General features: G+C 44.3%; 1 protein-coding gene across 1 annotated transcript in view; it reads left to right on the top strand.

The window, feature by feature from the left end:
• CSNK1E (casein kinase 1 epsilon) overlaps positions 1 to 21,400 on the top strand; it is a 60,108-nt gene extending 38,708 nt beyond the window's left edge. Inside the window, exons 3-11 of the mRNA XM_075321828.1 lie at positions 6,627 to 6,737; positions 6,997 to 7,145; positions 8,549 to 8,777; positions 9,477 to 9,647; positions 12,697 to 12,845; positions 13,227 to 13,419; positions 16,111 to 16,250; positions 17,238 to 17,299; positions 20,129 to 21,400. Of these exons, the coding sequence (XP_075177943.1) occupies positions 6,627 to 6,737; positions 6,997 to 7,145; positions 8,549 to 8,777; positions 9,477 to 9,647; positions 12,697 to 12,845; positions 13,227 to 13,419; positions 16,111 to 16,250; positions 17,238 to 17,270 (1,175 nt within the window). The 3' untranslated portion in view covers positions 17,271 to 17,299; positions 20,129 to 21,400. The remainder of the gene's footprint in view (positions 1 to 6,626; positions 6,738 to 6,996; positions 7,146 to 8,548; positions 8,778 to 9,476; positions 9,648 to 12,696; positions 12,846 to 13,226; positions 13,420 to 16,110; positions 16,251 to 17,237; positions 17,300 to 20,128) is intronic.
• The last annotated feature ends 229 nt before the right edge of the window (positions 21,401 to 21,629 follow it).

Here is a 21,629-nt window from a genome sequence, read left to right as displayed (position 1 = left end):
CATCACCCTGCTTGTAGGTCAGAACGCATATGGGACCTGACAGGTTCCCTATATATATTGAACAGTATTGTGGTCGTACTGGTGATAACAATGTATATGACTATCCATTTATGGATCATCGTCAGTGGTTCCCAACCTTGATCTTTAACGTTTTCCTTGTACACAGTGATCGGCTCAAATATTGGATTCTGGATGAGACTTGTGATTGGAAGTCAGAGGTTGAGTAGTGCTGATTAGAGGGGCTGCTGATCGGGGCAGGATAACACAGGTGGTGGTGAAGAGTTGGAGTACACAAGAAAGCGATTGAACAGTGGATGTGAAGTTTGCCTTCGTTTTTGTCTGTATTGATCGTTGTTGTCTGTATTGATCGTCTTGTTAACAATCTCCCCTTTGATCTTTAGTTTGTATTGGAACTGGTAATCATTATCCTTTTGTTTAAAAGCCATGGTGGTGCTTCGGGGCAATCTCCTTGGAGGTCTCGGCTGCGTGTATGCCTGGCCTTACAATAGTCTGTCATAGCTAAATTACAGTCTGCTCAGTTGACTCCTAAAAGTGACCGTTCTTGAATGCTTTGTGGTTTAGTCCATGTAGGCTTTGCTAGCATTGTGTTACGCTTCCATATTGTATCCCAATCTATGAATATTATGCTAGATACTGATGTTACTCGGTGAGATATGGGCCATTCTTGATAGCGGGTGGCATTATATGGAACTTCTTTGACAAAACAGATGACTCCAAATTGTGCAACATCCCCCTCACTATAGCATCTACAACCGCAAGAATACAAGCCCTTCTACTGATGGGATGCGGCCAGGTCTTCTCAAGGTCATGGACTTTAGTCACAAGTTGTAGCCGATTTGCAAAACAAAATCCCAAGCTCATGCCACGAGAAAGTGATTTAATATGGAGTCTCAATACCCTTCTTTAAAAGGGGTTTCTCGTTTAGAAAATAGATTAATCTGACTTACTGGCCAAGGATACTCAGTTCAGGAGTCTCGATGCTTGTGCAGAGTGTGGTTGCTACGAGATTTCTCCCTGGATGACCTATCCTAACAGCAGGCAATGTCATATAGCGTTTTCCGCCACTTTGATCTTGAAGATCTGATTGGTGTTCAATAGATTTGGTGGGGAGTCAGACACCCGGTACCCACCAATAAGCTGTGCTCAGCTCTGGCAGTGTTCGCTGATCTGCAGTACCCAGGAGTGGCCACAAAACAGTGGTGGCGCTCTTGTGTGCCATTCTGCATATGGTTTACATGATTGTGCATTCAACAGCTATTATGTAAGGGTCCGACATCAAGCACCCCCAACAATCTGATATTGACGACCTATCCATGTTCAGTACCAATGTCAGACTGGGGTGTAAGGGGCCTACCAGGGAAATTGCCTCTAGGGGCCCGCACTATATCTACCATAAACTGTTTTATTACTTGATCATTTCCGGCTTCTCTCAGTATAACATGCGCCTATTTGCAAACTCTACAGTGCGCATTAGAGACCTGTCCTGTGCCTGCAGTATCGCACTATTTCCGGCATTATTTTTACCGAAATCAGTGTGAAAGATGTGGTTGGCGGTTCAGATTTGAACAGCCAATCACATCGATCGTCGATGGGGGGTGGCGATGCCACCCCCCCTGGGGTGAAGCAAAGGTCCCCTGCTGTAAGAAACAGCAGGGGACATAATTTGAAAGCCGTTGCTATGGCCACGGCAATCAAATGAACTTTAGGCCGTAAAATTACGTCCCTGGTCGTTAAGTCACGTTAAAATAGGACGTAATTTTACTGCCCGCGGTCGTGAAGGGGTTAAACCAAGGTAAATCTACAGCTAAAAAAATGTACCAAAAAAGCTGTGTGTGAACATACCCTAAGGCCATGTGCGCACTAGAAACTGACTTTTTCTTAAGGAAAAAATGGACTCTCTGAAAGAATCCTGCACCTGCGGTAAAAAACCGCACCAAAATCCGCATTTCAGACGTAAATACATTTGAACAGCGCGCTGGGACTGGGCCCCGCCCCCGACGTGCAGCAACGTGATGAGATCAGCACATTGCTGACGTCATCACAGTGCTGCGGGCGCCACACTGGATTCATCAGGAAGCGAGCGCTCCATGGAGGAGCCGAAGAGACAGGTGTAATTAATGGAGATGTGTGGGGAGGGGCTGAGGACACATAACGGGGAACATTTGTGAAGGAGACACAGCTTTGTGACAGGCAGAGGAGGAGTACTGTATTCCGAGGGAGGGGGGAGGCAGGAGTGTGTAGTGATGGGGTAGTGTAATTTGTGTCTGCAGGGGGTGGTGATGTGGGGTGCAATGTATTATGTCTGGGGAGGGGGTAATGGAGGGTGCACTGTATTTTGTGTGTGTGTGTGTGTGTGTGTAGGGGGTGATGGGGGGTGCATTGTATTGTGTGTGTGTGTGTGTGTGTGTGTGTGTGTGTGTGTAGGGGGTGATGTATTGTGTGTGTGTGTGTGTGTGTGTGTGTAGGGGGTGATGTATTGTGTGTGTGTGTGTGTGTGTAGGGGGTGATGTATTGTGTGTGTGTGTGTGTGTGTGTAGGGGGTGATGTATTGTGTGTGTGTGTGTGTGTGTGTGTGTGTGTGTAGGGGGTGATTGGGGGTGCATTGTATTGTATGTGGGGGGAGGTGTAATGGAGGGTGCACTGTATTGTGTGTGTGTGTAGGGGGTGATGGGGGGTGCATTGTATTGTGTGTGTGTGTGTGTGTAGGGGGTGATGCATTGTGTGTGTGTAGAGGGTGATGGGGGGGTGCATTGTGTGTGTGTGTGTGGGTGGGGGTGCATTGTGTGTGTGTGTGTGTGTGTGTGTGTGTGGGGGGGGGGTGATGGGGGGTGCATTGTGTGTGGCAGTGTTCGCTGATCTGCAGTACCCAGGAGTGGCCACAAAACAGTGGTGGCGCTCTTGTGTGCCATTCTGCATATGGTTTACATGATTGTGCATTCAACAGCTATTATGTAAGGGTCCGACATCAAGCACCCCCAACAATCTGATATTGACGACCTATCCATGTTCAGTACTAATAGTCCTCCTCCAGACCCTGCAGCACCTTAGGTGTCATCTTTCTTTCTTTCCTCTGCCTCAGCTCTAATTCAGACATCAGTAGTTTTCTGATGGAGAACATAAATCTAATATATAGTTTATCTATTTATTTATTTTTTTTTTTTTAAATCAGTTTTCTGTCTCCAGGGAAAAATGATGGGGGTGTCTCAATATTCTCATATTAAACAGTGCGTACAATATGGATAGCACACAGATAGGAACCAACTGGTTTCCTTTTTTTTTCCTTTCCTTTTTTCCCCTTCTTTCCTTTTTTTTTCTTTTTTTTTTTTTCTTCCTCCTTTTACTTTCCCCTTTTTGCCCTTTGCTGTCCCCTTTTTTTCGCCCTTGACCTGGTCAGGCACCACTGAGTACTGCACCCATGCTGGGACAGTACTTCCAGGTAAATCCAAAGGCCGGAATAGGGTGTGTACGCACAGACACATAGCAACCAGGTCTCCCACAGCTTAGAGTGGACCCTTGGGCAGACCCACATCTCATCTAGGGGTGTAGGGGAGGGGCTGGAAGCTAAGGTGGCAATGGGTGTCAGGAAAGTAGGAGGAGTTAGCCAGTCTGATAGTGAAGGCACAAAAGGCGGGTTGCTGAAGGAGGGACGTGCGCTGAGACACTAGTCAGACCCTGCACGTGTAGTAGCCGTTGGCAGGGGAGAATTGTTACCAGCAAGTCGGACAGAAAGACGCTGAGGAAGTCAGCTGGTCGTGTACAGAGACTCCTGGTGACTAGGCACGCACAGGGAACAGGTCCCTAGAGTAGATGTCCATTTATTTGATCTGCTAAATCTGCCGGGGGGGGGGGACCACAAATCCCACACCAACCAACTAGACTCCGAGCATCAGCAGCAATGAGGGGGCCCATAAGGAGGATAGAGCCTGGAGCCATCTTCCTTGGTCCACGCTGCCAGCAAACGGGCCAAAAAGGGGAGAAAAGGCAGTAGCGACTTCCCTGGATGAATCCCACGGTACTTCAAGTCAAGGGTTATCTGAAACAAGAAGTGCTAGGAAGGCGAGTTAAGTTACCCTTAGACCAGCCCTAAAGGATACCTGGTTCCGCCTGGTTTATCTCAGCATCGGCCGGGTTTTCCTCACAAAAACATCTGAACGTGAGTAAAACAAGTTGAAAGACACCTTGGACTGAGACTGAGTTATTCTGGGACCTGTTGTTCTACACACCCGAGCCCCTGGGGCCAGCCTCACTCACGGGAGGCCATACCACCAGACTGCAGACTCCATCAGCCCCAGATGCTCGTTAAACCTGCAGTGGCGGTCACCCATATCTCTGACCGCAAACCGTGAGTGGCGTCACGACTCGTACGTAAATAAACCTGACATATATGTGGCCTGAGGTGGAGTGGTATCCCTGGGGCGACCGCTGCAGGTGGGCGACGCACTTTCCTCTTTTTTTCGCCCTTTGCTTTCCTCTTGCTTTTTTTTGCCTTTGCTTTCCTTTTTTTCTTTCTTTTTTTTTTTTTTTTTTATTTTAAACTTTCCTCTCCTTTCCCATAGATTTGCACTTCCATAGATATCATATGAAAAAACTGATATGGCGCCCTGGACTAGCCAGGTCGTCACAGGTACTACAACATACACCCCCACCCCGAGACAGGCACATCAGCCAGACACACAATCCTTGTTGCCTCCCTCCAGGGGCTGATGTCCACACCAGGTGGGGTGGAGCCAGGCGGTTGGCCCCACCCACTGAGGAGTTCACAGTCCTGGAGGCGGGAAAAGGAGGGCAGATCAGTTAGGGAGGTGGAAGTGAAAGGAGTGAAGTAGTAGTGGAGGAGTAAACTGACCGTGTCCGGGTGTGTGGCCCGGGCACTAAGAGCAAGGTTGGCAGACGGTGGTGGCCGTCTGCAGGAGAGGCGAATCAACGCGGAACCGTAGGACCGGGGACGGGCGGTGGCCCGCCGGTACCGAATCGGGCAGCGAAGTGAAGCCAGCACACACAGGCAGGGCCTGCGGACCCCGACCACGCTTGGAGTCGCCATTAGAGGTCAAATCCGTCAGTGACCGGAACCCCTGGGGTTCCGAACAGCCAAGACCTGATTGAAGGCAACCGTCCGACCAGCAAAAGGAAATACCGCTACCACCCCACATCTAGAGTTCAAGGGCCAGAGCCTGCGGGCAAAAGGGCTCCTCCGGCACACATACACGCTGGGGAGCGGGTTACCGGTGGGAATCCATCGGGACCGAACATACACAAAGGTGCAGGGAAAGGCAGCCACCACCAACCAAGGATTTTGATGTTGCTTGTGCCTGTATTGTCCTGAGGAAGGGAGCGGATGCTCCTGAAACGCGTAGACCTGAACATGGAATAAAGTCACGTTAAATTCATCTCCTACATGAGTGGTCGTTGGCGCGGTACCTAAATACCGTTCTCCTTACAAGAATATAACACCACCAACCGTTCGGGAGAAGTCACAGCAGCCGGCTGCGGGACCAGTCCATCCAGCCGTTTGGTTTACAAGAGACTTTGCGTACATTTGTGGCTGACTGAGTACTACCGTGCCGTCCGGCACCGCGCTGCGCAGTCCAGGCGACCCTGCACCTTGCCAACCCTGCCTCCCCGTCACTTCACCGGGCCCCGGGACCACCAACCCCTACCCACGGAGGGGGGAAACACCATCCCAGCTGCTCCCTACCATCGCTCCCGGGATCCCAGTCACCAGCAGTGGTGGTGCCCAACCTCACCACAACCCGTGGGTGGCGTCAGACCAAATCCCCAAAGCAAACTACCCCCTTTCACTCACGGGTGAGGAGCGCCGCTCGAGTCCCCGGATCCGGCCCACCGCTCGAGCCACCATTGCAGCAGCGCCGCACCCGAGCGTTAGCGAGTGCGGCGCAGCGGCGTCCTCCCCGCCCGCGACACTGACAATTGAATGAGCTTTAAAAGATTTTATCTAATGCAAACCTCCTCTGTGTGAAGACTAATCTACTGTGTAGACCACCTCTGTTGGCAAAACCTATAGTGACCGGAGGACTATATTGGTTGTGGGGAAAACCAGTGTTGCAGCATCTCTGCTCTGTTATTTCCCGCTGGTCACATGCTACATATCACTCAAATGAGCACTGCAGCCAATCACTGGCCTCAGCAATCAGATATGATACATGCTAGGTGCATTGCTGGGGCCACATGAATGATGGTACGTGACCACAGTATTGCTGGAACAGAAAAGTTTTTTTTTTTTTTTTTCATTTTCTGATATTGGGATAATTTGATAAAACTGTGAAGCCCATGAGTGCCGGTGAGAAGCCACTCTGCTCATTTCATTGCAATAACGCTCAGACAATGTGATCCTTAGTACCATAACCCTGCGCCCTCCTACATGACATGGCGGAGGAATGGATCCCGCGCTCCTGCGTTTTGAGCCTTGATAAATCTCTGCACTTTGATCCCTCTTGTATGACGGGTTCTCGGTGAAATGAAAAGTTTGATTTGCATGCTAGAAAGTTAAACCCAGTGATTTGTGTCCCTGTCGGATTTGTGCGGACATGTTTTATTATGCGATGTACACAGCAGGAGACATTTGTTTGCTTCTCATGTTTCCACAGGTGCAAATATTGCCACCGGCGAGGAGGTCGCCATTAAGCTGGAATGTGTGAAGACAAAGCACCCTCAGTTGCATATCGAGAGCAAATTTTACAAGATGATGCAAGGGGGAGGTGAGAACTGCTGGACTCCGGTGGCTCTGACACTACCAATGGAGGCAACCGGTGGTTTTTGAGCACTAAATCGTTTGCCTTTAGCAGAAATGATAAAATAATAATGTGTTGAATACGATTTACCATATTGTTTGCCAACTCGTAATCCCATACGACGATGGTCAGCAGCGGCTCTATAAAGCGACCATTGCTCACATCTAGGGAGCTCAGCTGCTGACAATCTGCTTCTGTCTCCTTACATTAACTTCTTATCTGACAGTGGGAATTCCTTCAATCAAGTGGTGCGGAGCGGAGGGGGATTACAACGTGATGGTGATGGAGTTGCTGGGCCCTAGCCTAGAAGACCTTTTTAATTTCTGTTCTCGCAAGTTCAGCCTGAAGACGGTGCTTCTCCTGGCAGATCAGATGGTAAATTATGAGCCTCTATGATGGATGAAATTATATGATTGGTCTCTCAATAAATTTTGTTCTTTAAAATTGCTTCGAGGCCACAATGATCTTGTTCATCGTGTTCTGGCCAAATCCAGTCTTAAAGGGAACCTGTCACCAGATTTGGGGCCTATAAGCTGCGGCCACCACCACCAGGCTCTTATATACAGCATTCTAACATGCTGTATATGAGAGCCCACGCCGCTGTGTAGTATGTAAAAATCACTTTATAATACTTACCTAAATGGTCGCTGCGGTAGAGTTGAGTCATATGAGCGTCTCCATTGTCCGGTGCCAGTGCCTCCTCTTTCGACCATCTTTGTTGTCCTTCTTCTGAAGCCGGGGTGCATAACACGTCCTACGTCATACACACTCGCCGGCATTCAGGTCCTGGGCAGGCGCACTTTGATCTGCCCTCAGCAGGGCAGATCAAAGTATTGTAGTGCGCCAGCGCAGGATCGGCGAGTGTGTATGACGTAGGACGCGTCATGCACACAGGCTTCAGAAGGAGGATGAAGATGGCCAAAAGAGGAGGCACCGGAGAACGAAGATGCCCATATGACCCAACTCCGCCGCAACGACTATTTTGGTAAGTATTACAAAGTGATTTTTACGTTCTACACAGCGGCCTGGGCTCTTATATACAGCATGTTAGAATGCTGTATATAAGAGCCCACTGGTGGTGGCCGCAGCTTATAGGTCCAAAATCTGGTCACAGGTTCCCTTTTAACATGGATCCAGCGTAGGCAGCTCCATGGTTTAGGTCAGCACTGAAAATGACATCCCCACTTCCTGCCACAAAACTACTGGGGTCTTGGATGGGCTGCAACAGTCCTTGACTAGAAAAGCATGTCATCTGATGGTTTTCATCAATGACCGCTGCAGCCAATCCAAGCCTCCAGTGGGTCTGTGCCTGGAACAGTGATGTCATCAACTCTAGTGCTGGAGCAGTCTGTGCTGAAACCACAAAGGACATGAGTAGAGCAAATGACATATTGTTTAAATCAGGTTTTATGTTACTTATTTTAATAAAAAAAAACTTTTTTTTTTATCCTTATTCTTCTGTATCCTCTTCTATAAATCAAAAAAATGAGACTTCTTGCAATTTTCAGTGTGTGTGTGTGTGTGTGTATATATATATATATATATATATATATATATATATATATATATATATATATATATATATATATATATATATATATATATATATATATATATATATATATATAGTTATACTTTTTTTTTTTTTTTCCCAAGCACATTCCATTTCTCAGTATTCTCGGTACATTATATGGTAACGTGAATCATGTAATTCAAATACAAGCACTTATATTTCGATGTAAGTGGTAACTTTTGACATTTTTTTTCTTGTATTACAGATCAGTCGCATTGAGTATATTCATTCCAAGAACTTCATTCATCGAGATGTTAAACCAGACAATTTTCTGATGGGACTTGGAAAGAAAGGAAATTTGGTGTACATCATTGATTTCGGCCTTGCCAAAAAATACCGCGATGCTCGGACGCATCAACACATACCCTACCGAGAAAACAAGAACCTGACCGGGACTGCAAGATATGCATCTATAAATACGCATCTCGGCATAGGTGGGTGATTGTACAAATCAATACCTGTCACATGTTCTCAAAACGCACATACTGGATGAATGGTCTCCCTAGACCACCAATAACCCCTTTTAAAAAGCAGACATGTGGCACGTTGTGTATAAAAATCTGGCCCATTTTTAGAAAATGCATCTAAAACTTTGCTTTGCTTCGCTATTTTACATGGTACTAATGAAAAATATTTAATCTTGAGTATTGATCCCTATTTTGATGTTTTGGCTAGATGTAAAGTTTGCAGGGACCCTGACACCTACAGCGCTATTTACCTGCATATCCAATGGTAAAATGCAGGTTAATAGAGTTTTATAGAAGCACTCCCATAAATGTTTTTATGCTTTTTAATATATTGCAACCATCCTATTAAATATCACTCTGTACATACAGATGCTCATTTTTCCCATCTACCCAGTTAATTCTTCTGTTTTTCACTTGGTATATGAGATCATGTGATTAAAAGTCCACTAGCAGCACTCCCTACTTATCCCAGAACACAGGTGCCATTAGCTTAGTGGCTGATTTTTGCAACCAGATATCGCAGTACAATCTGCAGACCTTATTACAGTACATAGTTCGCTTGAACCTAATGAGGCTGGTGTACTTTTAAAATCTATATCAAAATCCACCTCTAACTTGTATATACAGTATCATTCTTCTTATTGGCCTCGCTTTTTTTCCTTGTAGAACAAAGTCGCCGGGATGACTTGGAGAGTTTGGGATATGTCCTTATGTACTTTAACCTCGGGTCACTGCCCTGGCAGGGATTGAAAGCTGCAACCAAACGGCAAAAATACGAGCGTATCAGTGAGAAGAAAATGTCAACCCCTATTGAGGTTCTCTGCAAAGGCTACCCCTGTAAGTATGACCTATGGATGAGCTGATAAATAATTAAGCAGTGCTGTAATGGACCACAAAAGGGATAACTTTCGGTTAATGGCTATTGCGGGTTTATGGGAACCTGTCATGTTGAACTGTACGTGATATACAGGCAGGATGGAACTGGAGGAGCAGGATAGCTTGATATACATTTCTGGGGGAAATCTTTTGGTAAAACTTGTGTTTTATCAGTTGAAATCTCAGATGTTTGCATTCACGGGTCCAGGGGGCGGGCCTGTTCACTGCTTGACAGTCTTCCCTGTACTGTGCTTACAGATATAGCGGTCTGTCACTAATGGGTCCGCCCACTGGACTACATAGAAATACCAAGGATCTCCCATGTATAAAATCAAATGATACTGAATCTTTTTTTGCAATAAGACTGTATAATATTCTACTCAGCTTCTCCTCTACTCCATGCACGCCACATGTACTGCATGTATAACATTACAGGTTCCCTTTAAAGGGTATTCCCATCTCCAAGATCCTAAAATAGTATGAAGTAGGTGTTATAATATTAGTAAATACCTCCAATTAGAGAGATAGTATACTTCGCCTGATTAGCCATGTCACTTACCTCATGTGCAGGGCATGGCAGTAGCTTAAGTATCCATGGTTCCGACCACGAGCAACTAACTGCCACTATGTGTGGTTGTAACCATGGTTTCCTAAGCTGCAATGCCCTGCACATGAGGTAAGTGACATGTCTAATCAGGAGAACTATACTACATTCCTAATTGGAGGTATTTGCTGCTATTTATTATTTATTATTATTATTTACACCCTGTTGTACTGACTATATGGGAATTTGAGATCTGAGTCATATGAAGGGGCACAGTATGAGCTCCCTGTACCACTGACAGAAGCCAAATCCCATTTGCTTTTGTGAGAACATCTAAGCAAGTTTGTGCAGTATGGCCAGAGGTTACATAGTTACATAGTTACTTAGGTTGAAAAAAGACCTAGGTCCATCTAGTTCAACCTTCCTCCACCAGTTCTACATTTTATGTAGGTGTATCTAGGTTTTCCGGCACCCGGGGCAAGAAATCAGTTTGGCGCTCTCCCCAGTGATTTTTGATTTGCACACTTAGTCATGTGTCATCGAGCTGCTCTTCTTAATTCTTTCCCTCTTAAGTGAAAAAACGAGAGTAGTAAGAGAAAAAGGCAGTTGTCACATGACGAAGTATGAAAATCACATATAAGTGGAGTGGCCGTGTGATTGCTGGAATTAGCAAGCAGAGCTGAATCCTGACAGGTAGTATATTACATGCTGTTAGAATTGGCATAATACAGAGCTGAATGTTATGATTAAAAAGCTTGTCCATGTTTGTGAGGAAAATCTACAGTCGCTCTAGGTGACTGGAGATTGCACAGCACTTTACTAGCATAGCAGTTTATAATGTAATCTTACAAGTTTCGGATTGTTACATGTGTACAGGATCAGAACTAATAACAGCACACGAATATTTCATCAGACCTACCAGCAGTACAGAAACACAGCATCACAACACTAATCAGTATGGAAATATAGAATTAGAAGTACCATCTGTACAGAAATTCATCACCAGAGCCACCAGTATCACAGAAATAAATCACTAGAACCTTCATCAGTACAGAAACGCCACATCAAAATCCTCATCAGTACAGAAACACTGCACCAAAACACTCATCAGTACAGGAATATTTCACCAAAACCACCATCAGTACATGGTACATCAACTGTAATGTCAGGGCAGACTCGTATACATTTGGATCACATGAACCTACAACTCCCAGTAGTATGTCCTTTAACAATGGTAAGGAGATACTGGGAGTTGTTGTCATCAGTCATAATCATACTGAAGACCTTAACAAAAACCACAGTACTGATGAAATTGTCAGTATCACAAATAAACAATCGGAGGAGTTTGTTTGTTTTTTTTGTTTTTCTTCATCTGGTCCAGATGCTAGGGTGACTTTAAATATCCACAGCTCGTCTCTGCAGACTTTCATCTTCTCCGGTCTCCTGCAGCACATCCCTACGCAATGCCCTTTAAAAATAGCAGTCTTCAGCTGAGGGAGGATTTACAACACCAAACTTCTGCTGCCTGTGTGGCGCTGAGCAGTGACTTCTGCAGTGTGATCAGCTAATGTGATCACACTGCTAACGTCGACTTGACCCAAAAGTGATGGCGGTCAGGGCTTCTGTTGTACTTGCACCTGAAATCTGCTAGTAGTTCATTTGATTGCTAGGAGCTAGTGTGCTGCACATTCTGAGCAGGCTGTCTGCTTGATAGCTGGCTCAGAGAACGGGCGCAGTAAAATGCAGCCGCTGAGGAGACACCTTGTACCACTGCATTAATTGCCTGACGGTGACCCCCTACCGACTCTGTGCCCGGGTCACATGTCCTGCCTGCACACCCTAACCCCCCCTTCCCCCACTCAAGATAAGCCACTGAGTCTGAAGGTGGCTTTACACACTGCAACATCGCAAACGACATCGCTGTAACGTCACCGGTTTTGTGACGTAATAGCGACCTCCCCAGCGACATTGCAGTGTGTGAAACACATCAGCGACCTGGCCCCTGCTGTGAGGTTGCTGATCACTACACATCTCTCAGGACCATTCTTTGGTCCTTTGTTTCCCACTGTGCAGCATGATCGCTAGAAAGTCTGTGTGTAAAGGGGACTTTACAGCGACTTTGTTAGCGACTTCCCTTTCAAAAAGCTGATTTACAACGTCCCCAATGACTAGCTAGGTCGTTCTGCAGGTCCGCATCGCTGTTGCGTCGTTGGCCAGGTTTGCCTGTTTGACAGCTCACCAGCGACTCACCAGAGACTTTGTACCGATCCCGGCCAGGTTGGGATCGCTGCTGGGATCGCTAGAAAGTCTGTGTGTAAAGGGGCCTTGACACTTGATAGTGTGGATCTGCAGGGACTCCCGGTGCCGGTGTGTGCACAAGAACCAAATATTCAATGGGTAATATACTAGAAGACAGAGAGACAGATTAACTGAGGTTGAGTCGGTGTGTTTCTGCTCTTCTTTCAGCCGAGTTCTCCACATATCTGAATTTCTGTCGTTCCCTGCGATTTGATGACAAACCAGACTATTCATACCTGAGGCAGCTCTTCCGTAACCTCTTTCATCGACAAGGCTTTTCATATGACTACGTTTTCGACTGGAACATGCTCAAATTCGTGAGTTGGTTTTTTTTTTTTTTTTTTTTTTTTTTTTTATTGTATTTATACTGTTTTCTGATTATTTAAACTCATACGTATGTTCAGTTATAATATGGATAAAATACATATTCGTTTTTTTTCTTTTTTTTTTTCTTAGCTTTTATGGTTTCTTTTATGTTGCTAATTATTTTTAGTACGTTCCTTAGCTCCCATACAATTTCTGCAATGTTACATAGTTTTATTAGCTGTTTAGCAAGTGTATCTTTTGTTACCGACCTTCTGCAGTTTGCTAATAAAAGTGCTATATCCGGGTTTACAATTTGTATAGTGAGAACCACAAAAAAAGAAATATTTGCTCTTCTATTCATAAAACTAATTTGGTTGTGTTTGATTTTGTAGGGTGCAGCTCGGAATCCAGAAGATATGGACAGGGAAAGGAGGGAACATGATCGAGAAGAGAGAATGGGACAGCTCAGAGGTTCAACCACTCGGGCGCTACCTCCCGGCCCTCCTGCCGGTGCCGCTCCTAATCGGTTAAGGAATGGCGGAGACCCTGTAGCCTCCACACCAGCCTCAAGGATTCAGCAGAGTGGTAAGTGCTTGCCAATTACACTTGGTCTGTTCTACAGAGGTGAACTCAATTGTCCCCGACACCCCCCCCCCCCCCCCACTCCCCTTGGCGTTTGACCAATCCCAACAATATTAGGCTGAGTTCACATGTCCTGTAGTCATCCATTAGAACGGATCTGTTGGGAAATTGATTTCTGCTGGATCCGTATTTTTATTATGGTGCCTGTGGACATTGGATCCGTTAGCAGATTGCTATTTAGTCCAATGTTGCACTTACATTTGTAATGGATCCATTGTTTTCTTGAGGGGAACCTGTCACCAGGTTTTTCCCCTTATAAACTTTGGCCATCACCAGTGATCCCTTTATATACAGCATTCTACAATACTGTATAGAGGAGCCCAGGCTGCTCTGTAGAACATAAAAAAAAAAAAACCTTTTAATACTCTCCTAAGGGGTGGTCTGGTCTGATGGGTGTCCCTGCTCTCCGTCCGGCGCCTCCTCCCTCTTATGCGATTACAGTCCTTCTACCCAGCCCCATGTGCATGATGTGCCCTGCATCATTCACACAGAGGCCTCCATTGCCTCCTGGTGCAGGCGTACTTTGATCTGCTTAGCTAATGGAAGATCAAAGTATTTTATTGCACAGGCGTGAGAAAAGGTCAAAGACCACCTGCACATGTGCATTGCAGTACATTGCTCTGCCCTCAGCTAGGCAGATAAGTGCGCATGTTCGGGAGTGCAATGTAGGCCTCTTTGTGACTGACGCAGGGCACGTCCTCCACACGGGGCTGGGCAGTAGAACAGCGATCACACAAGATTTTCACAGCTGAGATGTGTGCCTTCTAGGCACGAGTGGCATCGTTATCTGCCCGTGCTGTTTAACCCCTTAAATGGCGCAGTCAATATGCGACAGTGCCATTATAACGGCATCGGCAGTAAACATTTACTCCCCAGCCAATACCGGAAGTCACATGACGTGATCACGTGACTTCCGGTGGTTGTGATGGTAGCACAGGGTCATGTGATGACTCCTGTAGCTCACATGAATTACTTTCGGTTTCACTCAGCCCAGAGCTGGGTGAAGTAGAAAATGAGCATGTCTGCTATTTACAGCTGTATAGCTGTGATCAGCAGATATGGCAGAGCGATCAGATTGCTGATCCATATAGCCCCCTAGGGGGACTAGTAAAATTTAAAAAAACAGTTCGTTTTAAAAAATTAAAAAAAACAAAAAACTTAAAGTTCAAATCACGCCTTTTGCCCCATTTGAAAATTAAAGGGTTAAAAAAATAAAAAAAATATACACATTTGGTATCGCCACGTTCAGAAATGTCCAATCTATCAAAATATAAAATCAATTAATCTGGTAAGCGGCGTAGTGGCAAAAAAAATCCAAACGCCAAAATTACGTTTTTTTTGGTTGCCATAAATTTTGCACTACATGCAATAAGAGGCGATTAAAACGTTGCATCGGCACAAAAATGGTACCATTAAAAACGTCAGCTTGAGATGCAAAAAATAAGCAGTCACTGAGGTATAGATCCCGAAAAATTAGAACGCTACGGGTCACGGAAAATAGCGCAAAACATGCCAATTTTCTCGGACAAGCTTCTGATTTTTTTTTTAACCTCTTAGAATTAAACCTATACATGTTTGGTGTCTACGAACTGGCATCACACCCACACATCAGTTTTACCATATAGTGAACACTGAATAAAATATCTCAAAAACAATAGTGCGATCTCACTTTTTTTGCAATTTTTCTGCATTTGGAATTTTTTTGCAGTTTTCCATACATGTTAAAACTTATGGTTTCATTTAAAAGTACAGCTCATCCGCAAAAAATGAGCCCTGACATGACCATATTGACTGAAAAGAAAAAAAGTTATGTCTCTTGGAAGAATGGTGAAAAAAAAAAGGAAAGCGAAAAAATCGGCCGGTTGTGAAGGGGTTAAAAAAAATATTTTGTGCTGGTCCCAATACACATTAAATAAAAGGTGATGGTTGGTCAAGGGTGGAATTTATTTTTTTTTCTCCCTCAGACTTGCACCAAACTGCTGTTGATTGCAGTCAGTGTAGTCTGTTGCCCAAAATGGAAAGTTGTGAACAATAAGGGGTCTCGTCACCACCCCATCCAAAAAAAAGGGGTAATTATTAAAATTGCCTCAGATGCTTGATTATTTCGCCAGTATATTCCGGATGCGGAGACCCAGGCGATTGCTAGAATGAAGGCAGAACTGCTCAGCTCGGATAATAGTCCATGTTCAGCCTTTGGACTTTGTTAGTCCCTACAATCCTCTTTGAGATGGAAAATGTCAGGGCCAAATGAGCATGGGGTTTATCTGAATAACTATTCTACCAATAATGGGCACAGCAATCCTAAAATGATCAAAATTTCTGACATTAGATGACGCAGACCAAGGTACAGACTGTAGAGATTACAAGATGCTACTAAATAAACCAAAATCCAGTTGAGATGGATACTGTGCATCCAAGCATGTTTATTGATTTCTGATTGAAATGTTGCCCATAGAGCCCCATCAACAATCAGTTGTTGAAGCAGTGTCCCAACCGGGGCAAACTGACCGGCTTTTGTGACCTATTGAACCTGAGCTGGACACATTGTCTTAGCCTGGTTACCATCACTGTGTGCATGCTCATAGCTGTGTAACCGGTGTATTATACACTTCTGTTTGCCTGCTGTTTCTCCAGGTAACACCTCTCCTCGGGCAATCTCACGGGTGGACAGAGAACGAAAGGTCAGCATGAGGTTACATCGGGGAGCCCCAGCAAATGTCTCTTCCTCTGATCTTACAGGGCGGCAAGAAGTGTCACGGATTTCAGCATCACAGGTAACTGTCCTCTTGACCTATAGTGAATCGGGAAGTTGTGAACATCAGTATTGAGTTTTGTACATGTTCTTGGACTCCTCCCATTTGACAATCCCCATAAATTCTGCATAAAGACAGAACTCTCTGTTAAAGGGAATCTGTCAGCACAAATTGACTGTTCAAACCAAGCTCAGGCACTCCGTGCACCCTTGGAATGGCCACACAGCCCCAAGCACATTCCCACATAATTATTTTTCCCATCTCTGCCTTTCTCTTGCTTTTGGAAAGTCACAGCTGTCAATCAAGGAATAAAAGGGTGGAGATGGCTGGGAAAACGAATGGGAAAGCGCACTAACATGTCTGGCCACTCTATGGATGCACCTGTGCTTGGCTAGAACAGTCATTTGGTGCTGACGCTCTCTAACTCGATCCAACACACACTTTGGAACACCCACTATTTGTGTCCAGATCTGCAGTCTTTGCTGTGTGATTTATCCTTTTAGGTCAGCAGAGTTAGCCATCGTTCACAAGTTGTTGCCAGGCTAGTTTTTCAAAATCTCAACAAACAACGTTGAGGATTGGCTTTGATAGCAAAAAAAAAAATGCACCACATTTACAGCCAATTTAGACAAGCCATTAATCGAGAACAAATGTTAGCGCTCTCGTTCACCAGTTCTAGGCATCTATTAACATGCTGGCAATCACCCGTCAAACAAGCAAAGCGTTTGTTTTGTCGCATATTTGAATGGTTTGTGCCAGCAGAACCTGTCTTGGGTTTAAACAGTAGATGTGATGCCGATAAGGAGGCTAGTGTATGAGCACAGAACAAACATATTAACAATTGTTCTGTGTGAATGCAACTCTGGTCAACCTGTTAAACAATGATGGCTGATCGGCTATGTTTAACAGCTGAGAAATGTTGACCCTTCTGATGGAGCTTCTTAGTAATTACTGATGGAGCTTCTTAGTAATTACTGTTACATTCATGGAGTTTATTTCTCTTTTAAGGCCAGCGTACCGTTTGATCATCTTGGAAAATGAAGGCCGTCACTGGACCAATGTTTGCTTAGGTGAGATTTCGTCTTATCCAACTGGCAATATTTTGTACCATGCTTTGTGCTGGATCCTCATTATCCCACCGGGTGTGCTCACATGTTCTATTTAATCTGCGATCTCTGTTTCTTTCCAAAAAACGGCAATGTATTTCAAGAGTTAGAAAAGATCTTTTGTTTGGGAAAGATTATTTCTAATTTTTTCCTGTTATTGGCAAGAAATAGTTGAGCATACACCCATGTGAATATCAATATAGGCTGCGATTCCGTGCCATATGCCTTTGAATTGGAGGACATTCATTGTAGTTTGTCTACACCCTTGTGACTTGCAATATTGTCTACTTATATATTTCAATACAAATTGGATTCTCCAGGAAAATATTAATTTTGAGGCCATAGTGTCACTCTATTAAGCCACTAGTGATGATGGAAATTAAATTCACTACTAATATATATAGAAATAAAATGAAGGTCAACCTTTCTAGTAGATTTCGTTTTTGAAGCCTAAGACACGCAGCGTCATTTATTCCAAAATACAATGTGTCCACCCATATCCTGTCCTCCGCCATTAACTTGAGAACAGCGGCAACTATAGGTATAGAAGTAGTTTCTAAGTATAGTAAAGTATCCATGCGCTATGCAATGAAACCACCTATAGCGCCACCTGGTGGAAAACAGCGGAGTTAGCATTTATATCTCGAAAAGAGAGCGAGATAGAGGAAAAAAAGTGAAGTACAAAGTTGTAGGGCATCATCAATTCAATACGAATCGACATCTTGCATACAGAAATGCTGTGAATAGAACATGTAAAACTCACAAGGCTGCGGACGTGAAGCGATACCTCATGGAGACCTTCCTACAAGTCATTGGGTATGGTGGCTGCATGGAATGGCCTCCACGCTCACCTGACCTGACCCCATTGGACTTCTTTCTGTGAGGTCACATCAAACAGCAGGTGTATGCGACCCCTCCACTAACATTGCAGGACCTACGACGACGTATCACAGATGCTTGTGCAAACGTGTCAGCTACCATATTGCACAACGTGCAGCAAGATACAGTCTGCTGTCCAGAGTGCAGATGTGCATTGCAGCTGACGGGGGCCACTTCGAGCATCAGTTAAATGAGCGCCATATGCGTGACCAGCATTCAATGTTTTGGGGGGGGGGGGTCATGGGTTTCATATCATAGCATTTCTGTATTCAAGGTGTCGATTTGTATTGAATTGATGATGCTCTGCAACTTTAATTCTCTATTTTTTATTTTTTTTTCTCCTATCTCATTCCGTTTGAGATAAAAATGCTAACTGCGTTGTTTTCCACCAGGTGGTGCTATAGTTGGTTTCATTGCGTAGCGCATGGCTACTTTACTACACCTAGACACCACTTCTATGCCTATAGCAGCCGGCGTTCTCAAGTTAATGGCGGTGGACAGGAAATGGGTGGACACACTGTATGTCTGATCACTTCCATCCCCCATCAATCTCAAGAACGTTGGTTCCTAAGTGTAAATTGAGTGGTAACGTGTATGACCCCAACGCTATTCATTGCTGATAATGACTGTCACATGCGCACTACCTCTCCGTTCACACAAAGGACTTTGAGATTCTTGGAATCGGGGAAGATCTCAGCGGTAGCACCCTACTGATACGTTTATCACCTACCCTTGGATATTTGATACATTAACTGGGTTGGCTGCTATTTAGTGGTGCCAAGTGGTGGTAGTCATTTCCCTTTAACTAAAAAAAATGATAGATCATTCTTAGATCTGGAATGAAAACTTCCCTAAAAATTCCAAGTATTTTATTAGCAAACTTATTAAGAGATCCCCAATTATCACACATTGATATTAAATCCCTGCATATGGAACAGGTTGTGCGATGTGTGACGTAGCTACGTATTTTACAATACATTACTTACATAGCGCCAACATTTTCTGCTGCACTTTACAGACAAGATAATCACAGTCCCCATTGGGGCTCACAATCGCTATTCCCTATCCGTGTGTCTTTGGAATGTGGGAGGAAACCCACAGGAACACGGGGAGAACATACAAACTCCTTGCAAATTGTCTTTGGCGGGATATGAACCCAGAATCCTGTGCTGCAGAGCCAAGTGCAAACCAATGAGCCACCGTGCCGCCCACATATTGTGAATTCTTCCCAACCTATGATGTGAATAATCTAGGTGGATAAAGTCCTAAATGAATAAGATGGTCACTAACAGTCCTGTTCTCATATGCCTGCCTGACATGCCATGGCACCTGGATGATGGTGACACTGTCTCAGCTGGTGCCATGGCACATCATGACTGTGATATGATGGCTTCCTAAATAACCCATATAGTATACGGGAACTAGTTTGGGTATATGTATCTGATTTTAAAGATGGATAGATATTCATATGAGCCAACAAAGACAGTATACTGTATACACTGTACTGGCGTGCGCCAGAACCGGCGGCAAACCGGCGAAAAGCCGAATGTGTGAAACTAGCCTTATAGGCCCCAAATTGCCGAATTGGGGAATGTACTTTTTTAAATCTTAAAATCTAAAAAAAGCCTCAATGTTGTGTCCATATTTTCTTAGTGGACCTCAATGTCACATCATTTTTGGACCTTTTAGGAAAAAAAATCTGCAATGCTTCCAGGGAAAAAATGGCTTCACAGTATGACCTCTGCCATGACTATGGTATGGCACCTACACACATCAACCATGTATAGGTTACAAGCAAGTTTCTAAAGCCATTTTTTCTTGTCTAGTCATTGACCTTCTATATGGATTATACACACTCATGCTTTTATTGTAATATATTAACACTTTTTTTTTTTTCTTCTTCTTTCTTTCCAGTGTCTTCACTGTATTTCATTTTCTTTTAAAGACGACAAAATTTAATTTTTTTTTAACTTTTTATTTTCTGCCAATGAGGAGAGCCAAGCCGAAGATGCTGGTTCCAGCGCAGACACAAGAACTTGTGCGTCAAGGAGGGAATTTGCCTCTCCCCTTTCCTTACCGATTATACTGGCAGAGTCCGGGACAGCAGATGATGTTCTAAACTGAACACTACATATAGATATATACTGTATATATTCTTTTTATTTTTTAGCTTACTCCCCTCCGAACCACCACCCCCCCCAAAAAAAAACTTTATATGTTACATTTTTTTTTTCTAAAATGTAAGATTTTAGCTGTACATTTCTTTATTCCTTTCACTTTTTAAAGAGGAGAAGAGTTGGCAAGTTGACCATTGCAAGACTGGAGCCTTTCTTAGGTACGTGAGCCGTGGTTGGGCTCTATTCCCCGACCAGCCGCCTCCTTAATTGACCACGGAAGCGATAGGTAGGGATTTAAAGGTCCCTGACTATGCCGGGCTGGAGAGGGACTGGATCGTTCTCGAATTTCCAATACTGATCCACAGTGGAGGCTTAGCTTGCTTTTAGTATGCACCTGCTCCAAAGGAGAAACAGGTGACGTAGCCAGAACGGTAGGCGGTCCCAGCAGTTTCTGGCGGTTTTATTTATAGGTTAATAGTATTTTAGTAGTAGGTTTATTGTTCGGTATCTCCCACTGTGGCTGCTAGTGGCTTGTGGTCTACTTCTTTTGAAACAAGGAAAAAAAAATTACCAATGCACATCCTTCTGCACCTCCCCCTGCCCTTCCGCAGTGACGAGAGACTAAGATGGCTGCTTTTTTTGACTTTTTTTCTGATGAAGACTGTGAAGGTGCATTCATTATTTAGCGAGGGTTGTAAATGGTTGAGATGGTCCCGGATGGTGGGGATATCGAATGTTGGATCTCCTATTTTCTCACCGTGATCTGGACAATCTCCACTTGTACCACCAGATGGCGCCATGTATCTAGTACTTCTTACACACCCTCCAAACGGTTTCAATATTTAACAATGTTTGGTTTTCCTAATTTATTTACTATATATTTACATTTTTATTTGTGGTAATTTTTATTACTTTACAATTTTAAAAAAGGCAAAAAAAATATAAATCCTATTTTGGGGGGGAGGGGAGACAAACTTTTTGGGGGTTTTTTGTACTTCCTGTGTAAATATAGACTTTTTCAGCTTTAATGTGTTTGTTAATTTGAGGTAATAAAGTAGAAAATGATAAAGTGACTAAAAGATGTTTGTGACTTATTTTCTAGATGTTCATGAAGTATGTGTGCGGTAAGATGTGATGTGAACTGTAAGGCCCTGTGCGCACTTGCCGTTTTTTGCCACGGATTTCCTGCGGTTTTGCTGCGTGTTATGTTCATAACAACATCTCTGCAGTGATTCACCAGCAAAACCTATGGGGGAAAAAAAAAAAATGCTGTGCGCTCTATGCGGATATTGACAGCT

This window comes from Anomaloglossus baeobatrachus, chromosome 8, assembly GCF_048569485.1.
Source record: "Anomaloglossus baeobatrachus isolate aAnoBae1 chromosome 8, aAnoBae1.hap1, whole genome shotgun sequence".
NCBI lineage: Eukaryota > Metazoa > Chordata > Amphibia > Anura > Aromobatidae > Anomaloglossus > Anomaloglossus baeobatrachus.
This window is presented reverse-complemented; position numbering and strand designations above follow the sequence as displayed.